The sequence below is a fragment of the Labrus bergylta genome, chromosome 7 (genome assembly GCF_963930695.1).
Source record: "Labrus bergylta chromosome 7, fLabBer1.1, whole genome shotgun sequence".
Lineage (NCBI taxonomy): Eukaryota > Metazoa > Chordata > Actinopteri > Labriformes > Labridae > Labrus > Labrus bergylta.
In genome coordinates, this window is record NC_089201.1 from 3,316,018 (window position 1) to 3,326,406 (window position 10,389).

Sequence of the window (10,389 nt, forward strand, 5' to 3'; positions counted from 1 at the left end):
TTTAAAGGGCAGACAGTGAAGAAGGAACTTGATCCTCAAGGCAGAAATAAGAGAGGGGGTGTACACTGCTGAAAAAGGAATTAAATGCTTTTCCCATGCAGCGGATAAAATACTGCTTAAAAACAGATATGCTAATGTTACCTTTAAGTACAGACGATGGATATTTGTGCTTCATAAAGACATCAGATCGTCTTTTTTTTAGATAGATAGAAGCTTTATTGTCATTGTATAAAAACACAACAAAACTTTTGTTTGCAGCAATCCTGTACAGCAGCTTTTTTTGCCATTTCATAAAAATAACCAATAGAACTTAATGATGAACAGTCAATAACTCAGAATGAAATTAAATTTATTACCTTTCAGCCAGTATAGAAATATATTTTCTGATCTCTTCTGAAACTGACTTGAAGATAATGTCCTGCTGCTGTCACTGAGCCCTTCGTTATTTGCTGAGCATGCTGGGATCTCGTTCCAGCACACCAACGTGTCTGAGTCTGTGTGAATCCCCTCAGCATGCTCACTGCCTCTGCAAATTTAAACAAAGAAGAGTTAGCCTGAAATCCCGCAGACAGAAACTGTGTAGTTTTTTTTATTTTTGGAAAACTTGAAATGGACGGTATATTTTACACCAACAGCATGTGGTGCATTCACCAGTGAAGACTCTGGCCAAGTGTTCTCTATCACAAATCTTCTGCTGGTGTCATGCTGTGTGTGGAGGAAAGCGGATTCGTCTAATTTCCAGGAACGTGAACACACTTTGGATGACTGCCTCTGGTCCTAAAGCAGGTCAGTTCAGCAGCCATAATGATTTTAGCTTTAAACTCAAATCTTGATGAACTTTGCCTCTGACACATGAAGACACATATTCAGAATTTGTTGGAGTGACCCCTGAAATTCATCTAGAATTAAATTTAGCTTATAAATCTGAGGGTGCCATATATATGTTCTGTAGTAAATGCTCCGTCATGCAGCAGGTGTACGGACTCGTCGTTCTTATTCTGTTGCTGCCTTCATTTGTTTCCACTTGTGAATATAATTTTTTGATTATAGAATGAAAAACATGGTGATGGTCATTATTCAGAATCACACCATGAATTAAAGGTGAAGCATCACGCAGAAACAGTAAATTAATTTGGATTTAAACCTTTATTAAATGAAGTAAAAGAAACCAAGATTCTCATTTCTCCAATTTGGTCATCTAATATGAGAGAGAAGCTCCAGAAGTGCTTTCACACAAGCAAAAAAAAAAACTCCTGAAAGGTTGAATTTTCCAAAATGTTCAGGTCCCCTGACTTTACCCAGACATTTTCCTGCCAGCCTGCTGGTGAAATGTCCACATTAGGTAAGCTGATTTGTGAATCCAGCTGGTAAGTTTCAGGAAAATTCACTGAGGTTAACAAAAAAATACACATGGTCCTAATTTTAAAGGCTTAATATGTGATTTATCACACTTAAATATAATATAAATCAAGTATATCCTCTGAAAATAACTCTGTGAGTCATGACTGTCTACAATGGGTGTAACACCCGAGTCCCACTGTCTGTGATGTTTTCAGAGTTTTCAGAGTCCTATCTTCACTTTGTTTACATCGCCCAGACGGCCGGCTGACTCCTCCCCTCGTGTATAAAAGTTGTTTAATTGAGGGACTAGAGAAAAGAAGAATAACATACTGTACTCACTGCTTAACTGTGTTTCTAGATCACGCTCATTTCAGGTAAATTTACATGCAGTGTGAAGATACAAGCATCATAAAGATCGCTAGCATTAGCATGCTAACACAACAATGCAGCGCAAGTTGTTTTGGTTTCATGCTGGTGCTGGATCAAAAAAATCGCATTTAAAGCCTTTAAGCAACAATGACAACATATTATTTTACACCTACATACTCATAACCTCTTAAATCATTTTATTTATTGTTCCTCTCAGTAAAATGTAGCCTGCTTCAAAATGTAAACCCCCTCATCTTAAAATGATATGAACCTTTTTTTTGTAATGTTCCTGTTGTAAGAGTGCCCAGTGAACCTAACTGTTATGTCACAATCAGTAAAGCCATTCCAGGACCTGCACAGACTTGTCTGGCTACGACGTTTGACCCCAACAAAAACTTGTTAACAAACTTATTTCAGTCAGCTCCAAAGGCTGATGGGAGCTAGGCAGAGGGAGCTAATGTTAGCCAGGAGGCTAGTGCTAACAGTACTGATCGATTGTGCATACGTTGATCTATGGAGGGCCTGTTCACTTGGCCTTTCAGGGGCCCAGCCGTTGCAATCGTCATGCACAAAGTGAAGCAGCTTCATTCTCACTTCTCTGTCCCTTTGTTCTTCTCTGCTCTTTAGGTGATAACAAGGATACGTTCAATGAATGTAGCATTGATATAAAGGCAGTTAACCTGTCAGAATAACTATTGATTCGTCTCCTGAACACCCTGCACCTGTCCAACAGGGAAACGCTCTCTCCCCTTTGAGATGCATATGTGAACAGGAAATTGGGAAGATTTTAGGGAACAGCCCGTTCTGATTTTTTTTTTTTTAATTAGAAATTTCCAGGAGGGCATGAGTGAAAAAGATTTGGATTCCTTAGAAACAATTTAGGACTGAGATGATTTCTCTGCTCTCTTCCTTCCGTTCACATGTGTTAATCTTGTGTTTTTGTATGTTGCTGCTCAACTATTTACTCGACTACTTACAGCAGTACACCAGCTCTCACCCTAGAGATGTGGGAGGGGATTCCAGCCCCTGAATTGTTTGATTTGGTCTGAGATAACGTTAAAGCAAACAGATCAGATGCATGTGTTAATAGCTTGAGGCTCTGGGCCACCTAATCAGCAGATTATTTAAAGTGGTCTCTAAACAAACAATCCAAACTCTGTGCTGATTGGAGGAGAGTTGCAGCCTTCATTTGCATCAGGAGTACAGACAAGAAGTCCTCACTCAGTTGAGCTAATAGAAGAGTCAAAGAAGGGGAACTTGAGTGTGATGAGCTTTTACAGTAGCATGATTGTTTGGCAATTGTGAATCCCAGAGGTAACAGTTTATTGTGATTGTCTTGTAACTTTTCTTTTGTGTTTTCTCTTTCTCTCTTTCTTGTTTTTTGGAGAGATAGGACAGTGGATAGAGTCGGAAATTAGGGAGAGAGAGAGAGAGAGAGGGGAATGACGTGGGAGAGGAGCCACAGGTGGGATTCGAGCCTGGGCCGCCCACTTGAAGGACCATGGTCTCCATACATGGGGCGCGCGCACTAACCACTGCACCACCAGCGCCCCCTCTTTTTCTTTTTTTTCTTTTTTCGTAATGGTTAATGCATTTGGCTACTTGTCTTAGCCAGGTTAAACTTCTAAAACAGAATCACTCTAAGAAATCATGAAAGGGTTTTTTTGGATAAAGGTTGATGGAAAAGTCTTAAGCTTTGTGGATCGCGGCATGTAAAGTGTAAACACAAACACCCATAAATAGCAAGTCCATTTAATTCTAAGAATCATTTAAAAAGTCTTCATGAAGCTTTAAGACTTTAACAATAATAATCTCTGAAACATTTGATACTAGCTTCCTTTACACATGAATGCTTCTCTGCTTGTGACATCATTTTATCCCCTCTTTTTCCTCTTCAGTGGTTTGTTTAAGTTTCCCCTCACACACCTCTACATACAGCTGTATGAAAACTATTATTCATGGGGTACTTTATTAATTCATATTGTCCTTTATATTCACAGAGTTTGCCATGGATCATGTGCTTAACATTGCAGACAGGGTCATCTTCACTCCGTATGTTTACCCGGCCTCGTGGCCTGAGGACGGGGCTCTGCGTCAGATCATCAGCCTGTGGGTGGTGACCAACCTGGGAGCACAGTTGATTTACCTGGGCTTTGGTGCTCTTAGCTTCTACTGTGTGTTTGACCATAAGCTCATGAAACATCCACAGTTTGTCAAGGTGAGCTCTTTGCTACCCTGACTTTGTTATTAACTGCTCTGTTACATAACTATATATTTATTATCATGTTCATCTCAGCATTGTTTTTGCACTACTCACCACTGCACTATTGTCTTATTTAGCCTTGTATATATTAGTGTTTTTTTTTTGCTTATATTATGTTTAATGTTTAACTTTGTACATTGAGAGTGCAGTTACTGGAGACAAATTCTGTGTGTCTGTGTGTGTGTAAGCATACATGGCCAATAAAGCTGATTCTATTCTATTCTGATTCTATTAGACCAAATTTGATCTGATAACAAAGTAGAATCCCTCTGAATCTGAACTTTGCATCTTTGATCCGAGGACAGAACCAGGTGAGAAGAGAGATCCAGTTAGGAACCAGCTCCATCTTCTGGATGAGCTTCCCCACAGTGCTCCTTTTCTTCGGGGAAGTCAGGGGATACAGCAAACTTTATGACAATGTCAATGACTCTTCTCTGGGTGAGAACACATTTTTTTAAACTTAAGTTATGTTAAGTTATTTGATGAAGATTTATCATTTGTTTTTAAATCATTTGTGCTTGTGAAGATAATTGACCGACTGGTTTGTTGTGTTTCAGGCTGGCCCAGGATTTTTTTGAGCATTGCAGGTTTCTTGTTTTTTACTGACATGTGTATCTACTGGATACACCGGTACATGCATCATAAGCACATTTACAAGGTGAGCTTCAGCAATCTTATGTTAATCTTAAATTGTCCCTATATTTTAAGAGAAAGCGATGAACCACAGAGATGTATCTCCTGACTCTGCATTGTTAAATGTTTTTAGAAGAAGAAGAAGATGTGCTTTACGCCATGCATCTAAAGGCTCATTGTTTTAGATTTTACAACCAAAAACTTGATTTTCTGTTTTGTCCAATGGCTCTCTCAGCAACTAGTTTTAATATAGTCTCTTGTAAGTAATTAAAAAGTGGAGAATTAAGGTCAACTGTCAAATAGTGTCTTCGGGAATTGGTGAGGACCATGAAGACCTATAAGTTCTGTTTTTGGACAAACGTTTGCCAGGAAGACACAAACATGACTCAAAAAATAAACAACACACAGCTTGTTGAAGGATTGCACACTTTATGAAGTCAGAATATGTCAGTGTTTCCAGGTTGTTGTGATCCATCATATGGCTAAAGTCAGGTTGTAAAAACACATTTGAGATTGAAAATCTTGCTAATTTTATTTTCTAACAAGATGATTTAAAACCTAAACTTTTACTCTTTTAGTAGTTGCATATTTATATGAAATGTATTTATCATGTTCTCTTGAATACAGGTTATTTTACATACATTACAGTTACAGAATAGACAGCTAAATTTTACGGTAGAGCTTTTTTAGACTTGTTTGTTTGCTGCATGTTTTACCTCAACAGTCTTAATATTAAACAATCCATTTCTCCTCATCAGCATCTCCATAAGCAGCACCATATTTTCAAGATCCCTACACCCTTTGCCAGCCATGCCTTCCATCCACTCGACGGCTTTCTGCAGAGCTTACCTTATCATGTCTACCCTTTCATTTTCCCCCTCCACAAGGTGCTGGTCTACATGTCACTCTTTACATAACATTTTCATGTTTAGTCTGAGGAATCGCTATACACTGCAAATCATGACTACACAAGCTTCAGGTGTGTTTAGTAAAACTTTGAATTATTTCAGGTTGAGCAGTGTGTGGGCAAGACAAAGAAATCTAAAAAGTAAATTTGAAACATGCTGTTTAGTCTGTCATTAAACTTTGTCCTGATATTTGGACTCTTTAAACTGCAGGTTGTCTACCTCTCACTCTTCATCTTTGTCAACATCTGGACCATTTCTATACACGATGGAGACTACCGCCTCCCCGGCCCCCTGATTTGTCTAATCAATGGCGCTGCTCACCACGTAGACCACCACCTCTTTTTCAACTACAACTACGGTCAATACTTCACGCTCTGGGATCGTCTGGGGAACTCCTACAGACATCCGTCAGCCCTGCTCGGGAGGGGGCCACACGACCACATTCGCAAGCTCATGGCGGAGACTGCACAAACCCAGTGATGGAAGAGCTCCAGGCACATTTTCCTTTTGTAGTATTAAGCTCTCAGGCAGGTTTCTACAGAGACAGTCCAGTATCCTGGGTCATGGCACAAGATGTAAAACAAGCCATCAGGAGCAGAAATGAAAAATGAGAAATCGGGAATGGACTGTAAATACACTGCCTAAAGAAAAAAAAGCCTCTGTGCACTGTGTTCCACTCTGAACTCTAGTTATGTACTGCCTAACTTTACTAATACCTTGTAAAATACTGATTAAACTTGCATTTTTTCTGCTTAACCTTAATTTGTTGTGCTCTTACTTTTAGCCTAAAGCATAACATTGGGGTGAACAGCACATTTCTATAGCTTTGACCATCCCTTTGATTAAACAATTAAAGTTGTGTTGAAAGAGATGGAGAAATAACAACATTATTTAATATTTATTAAGACAACACTTTAAAACTACAAATGGGAAATGCATTCTTGCATATTTGGCTAGAAAACATTGCAAATCCTTCGAAATACACAATACAATGCCAATAAAAATATATAGATTTGTCTGAATCCAGTGTCCTCTTGCACGTGCGTCTTTTTGCACAACAGTCTTTCAGCTCAGTCTTGTTTTTCTAGTTCCCAGTGCTCGGTGTGTTTTCATGCAGGCTCTGCAGGGCCAGGTCTGTCCACTTCATCTCTTGTTCTTTCACAGACTCTGTGGATCCTCCGTTGTCTTGCTCAGCCTCAGGTAGTTCACTCTGATGAAAAACAGGAGAGCAAAAAAATTGCAATCAAAAAAGTCAGGCAGGCAACTCTGCTATATGTCAACACAACAGTATGATGAAACTGAAAATCTGAGAGGCCAAAGATGTAAAACAATTGAAATAAACATTCTTTTGTTACAACATTCAAAGAGAAGTGTCATAATTGTTTATGTGAGACTTTATAAGAAGCCACTGGCGCCTTTATTAATCTGTGATTAATCAGATTTGTTACTCGCTTAAAATACTGTCCTGTCCTTTCATGCCCTGTTGGTCTCCACCCACAGGATGGTAGATCTTTGAGCCAAATCATTGCCTTTAATATCGATCAAATCATTCTGTCTTTAATGGCTGTAAACAACCTTTTTTAGATGCTAGCTGCTTGTATAGTAGTCTATGTACCAGAGGGATTGTGACATCTTCATATGGCAGTCTGTCTTCCCTCCAGGCATCATCAGTGAGGTCCAGGACCCTCCCGTCTCTTTGAATCTCACTGTCCATCTTCTTGGCAGGACTCCGGGTACAGTGGTTGTTTCCTTTCCTCTTGACGAGTTAGCTTCAAGCTAGCTGCAAATTAACAAGCTTGAAAACTTGGTGTAAAAGCTGTAAAAGGTCCAGTGAATTACACTCTTTCGTGTCTAGCCGAAAACCACAACATCGGCGGAACGTAACAAGAAGGCGCTCTTTGATGACGTAGTCCAGTGATGCCTTCAAAAATAAAGGAAAATACTGTTCTCCCTCTTTAGTCCGTGTAAAATATACAGGTAAAATAGCGGATTCAATCTCAATCAGTGAATAAAGGCCTACATTCAATATGGACAACAACATTTATAATCAATAGGGTTTTGTGTCAGTCATCGCCAGTGTAAAGAGGGTTCCACCATATGGCTTAACAGGAGTAACTGGATTTTGAAGATTCAACCAAGCAGCAACATTTTTTTCCAACATTTAGTTTATGGGCATCCTACATGCGCAATGAGTCTACGGAAAGTTGAACAACAGGACACAACTCAAATATCTCCGATTTTGTTTTCAACTCCAAGTGGGCCTATTCATAGTCGGATACTTATTTTTCGAATTATTCTGACAACACTTGAATGCAGGGCGAGCCTTCACCTAACCGCGGTCTCCATGGTTACCAGACGCATCTCCCTTGAAACTTGCTTGTGCTGACTGCAGCAGATGATAGGACGTCGATAATTATTGATTAACTGCATTTGGAGGTAACTTAATTAAAATGTGGCAGCAGCAAAGTGTCATTTATACTTTGACACAGTACATTTGGAGGCTTAACGCTATTTAGGCCAACTGGTACATTAGTTAGGCCCTAAACCAAGTAGACGAACATAAAATTAGCACCTCAGTGCTAATGCTGCCTTCATGTGCTCCTCGGAAATATCTTATTTATCGCATGATCGAGTTATGGCCTCCAAAGTCGTGAATTGTGACGTTTGGGAGACATTTCGGGGAAGCAAAAATTCGGAGAAAGCTTGGAAACAGTGTCAACAATGGACAGTAGAAATTTAGGCTATACAGGCTATATATTTAGTCAAAAGAAGCTATTGTTTATTTTTAGTAGTTGTACATTTTAATATATGCATCTATTAGCTGTAGCAAGCAGCTAACAGCTGGTATGTACGATGTTTCCAAGGAGCACGTAAAGGCAGCAGTCATCATGTTTATTATTACCATTAGATTTAACGTTGTAAGATTTTTCAAGCACATTCTAATTTTGTTCTTTTCTTTATCGTTGTGTTTATATATATATATATATATATATATATATATATATATTTTTGTTTTGTTTTGTTTTGTTTTGTTGTTAAATTCTAATATGAATTTCTTATTTTTGTCATAGGCACTACAATGATGTCAACCTCTCAAGAACAACAGAGAGAAAGCAGAAAAACCTGTGCCAACCTTGGTAACCCAGTTTTCTCCTGCATGATGACTCCAGCAGGAAAGGATGGACTGTCTGGGCTATGGCCAAAGCCACAGAATCTATTGTACCGCACCACATCAAGTGACTATGGTCTCCTCCCTCCATCCTTTGAAAGCACGCCATGTGCCTACTTTCCTAAAACACAAAGATTCTCCGAACAACTCGGAAAGAGTGGGATGTATCAGGACCATTCCTTTAATACAGCCCTAGACCGAGTCCCTGTCCCAATTAACAGAACACTCTGAGTTTATGGCGGAGTCTGTGGAAAAACTGCGGAGACATCTGTGTTTGACTCTTGTGAAACATACATTTGAAAAATTAAAGAGTAAAACAGTGTTTATGATAGGATACCTGTGCACATCCTTCTTTTTTCATGATGAGTTGAAACCTGTACCATTAGGTAGGAAGAGCAGTTATTAATTGCCACTCTGCCACAGAATGAAAGACATGTTGGTGTTCATTCACTGGCTTAAGGAGAACAAGACCAAGTATTAAGTTCTTGTCAGTCCCATTTGATAGTCCCATAAACAACACCATCTCGATGTATTTTGGAGTTCAGATGTTTGTGATTTCATACAGAATTTTAAGACTACTGCAGCCTGGAACGTGGACCTGGATCCTGCTGCATGGAGTCACAAAGGTTCCCCTTTCCACCGGTAGTTTGTTTTAATAGATGTTAGCTGATTCTTAAAAACCTCACTGGCAGTGCAGATGAATAAAAATGATATCTCTATATCTGTATTTCTCCCTTTACATCATATCTTAAGAAGCTGTAGAGGACTGGAGAAAAAGTCCCTACAAGTTCATTGCAAATTGATTCTTCACTTATTTTGTTCCAACACAACACAGGGTTTGTGTGATTCTTTTGTGCTTAGTATTAAATAAAAGTTGGAAAATTGTCTTCCAGGCTCCTTTATTTAACATTTACTGAAAATGCACAATTGTGGTATCATCCTAGTTTGAGGTGTTAAGGCTGGCACTCTTGGATTAAAAAGCAGCTGTTACTTTATGCATTTTCATCTGATATCATTTTATGTTTTGTAAAAAGAAATTAACACAACCTTTTTCTGTCACAAACAAATGTCATGTGTTGCAGTTTTAAGGTTATAGCTTACACAAACAACAGTGACTTTTTTTTAGGGCTTTTTGTGCCTTTAATGGAGAGATAGGACAGTTGATAGAGTTGGAAATCAGGGAGAGAGAGAGTGGGGAATGACATGCAGGAAGGAAGTCACAGGTGGGATGTGAACCCGGAACGCCCGCTTGAGACGACAGCCTCCATACATGGGGCGCGCACACTAACCACTGCACCACCAGCGCCCCAACAACAGTGACTTTTTTATAGATTCAACAAGTTTTGGGTTCATCATCATGATGGATGACATTTTGGTTTTATCTGAAAATAGAAGAAACTGAAGGTTTTTTTTTCTTCATATAGTTTAATTGTTAGAAAAAACTGTCAAGGTGCATTACGGCCACTCTCTGAGATGAAGTGTGGAAAAGTGCATTTCTGTCACGGTCATTCAAATATTTAATTAAATTAATGTATTCATTCATGTATACCTTCTAAGAACCAGTGCGGATCAGTGTTGCAACATTTCACAAGGTTTGCTTTGCAACATCTGATGACAAGTATAATGTCATTTATAAAAGCAGTGGGTAATGAGCAGACAAATGAAAGCAGTCAAATAGTCTGTATCTGTAGCCTAACTGAAATACA

The 10,389-nt window shown here is 39.0% G+C and overlaps 2 protein-coding genes across 2 annotated transcripts; one reads left to right on the forward strand and one right to left on the reverse strand.

The window, feature by feature from the left end:
- The first annotated feature begins 200 nt into the window (after nucleotides 1-200).
- On the forward strand, nucleotides 201-5,994 carry LOC109987880 (lathosterol oxidase-like). The gene is made up of 6 exons (XM_029278311.2): nucleotides 201-786; nucleotides 3,711-3,928; nucleotides 4,279-4,411; nucleotides 4,531-4,631; nucleotides 5,365-5,493; nucleotides 5,725-5,994. Exons 1-6 carry the CDS (start codon nucleotides 762-764, stop codon nucleotides 5,992-5,994), a joined length of 876 nt encoding a protein of 291 aa, XP_029134144.2. The 5' UTR covers nucleotides 201-761.
- A 403-nt stretch (nucleotides 5,995-6,397) lies between these two features.
- anapc13 (anaphase promoting complex subunit 13) lies at nucleotides 6,398-7,412 on the reverse strand. Its single transcript, XM_020639135.3, has 2 exons — nucleotides 7,130-7,412; nucleotides 6,398-6,724 (listed from the first exon to the last, which is right to left on the reverse strand). The coding sequence occupies exons 1-2, from the start codon at nucleotides 7,226-7,228 to the stop codon at nucleotides 6,599-6,601; spliced, it is 225 nt and encodes a 74-aa protein (XP_020494791.1). The 5' UTR covers nucleotides 7,229-7,412; the 3' UTR covers nucleotides 6,398-6,598.
- Between the last annotated feature and the right edge of the window lie 2,977 nt (nucleotides 7,413-10,389).

Excerpts from the sequence above, each read along its gene's own strand:
- LOC109987880 (XM_029278311.2), top strand. The coding sequence starts at position 762 with ATGACTGCCTCTGGTCCTAAAGCAG. Across the intron at positions 787-3,710 it reads TGCCTCTGGTCCTAAAGCAG|AGTTTGCCATGGATCATGTG; the intron begins GTCAGTTCAGCA and ends TTATATTCACAG. Across the intron at positions 3,929-4,278 it reads AACATCCACAGTTTGTCAAG|AACCAGGTGAGAAGAGAGAT; the intron begins GTGAGCTCTTTG and ends ATCCGAGGACAG.
- anapc13 (XM_020639135.3), bottom strand. The coding sequence starts at position 7,228 with ATGGACAGTGAGATTCAAAGAGACGGGAGGGTCCTGGACCTCACTGAT. Across the intron at positions 6,725-7,129 it reads AAGATGTCACAATCCCTCTG|AGTGAACTACCTGAGGCTGA; the intron begins GTACATAGACTA and ends GTTTTTCATCAG.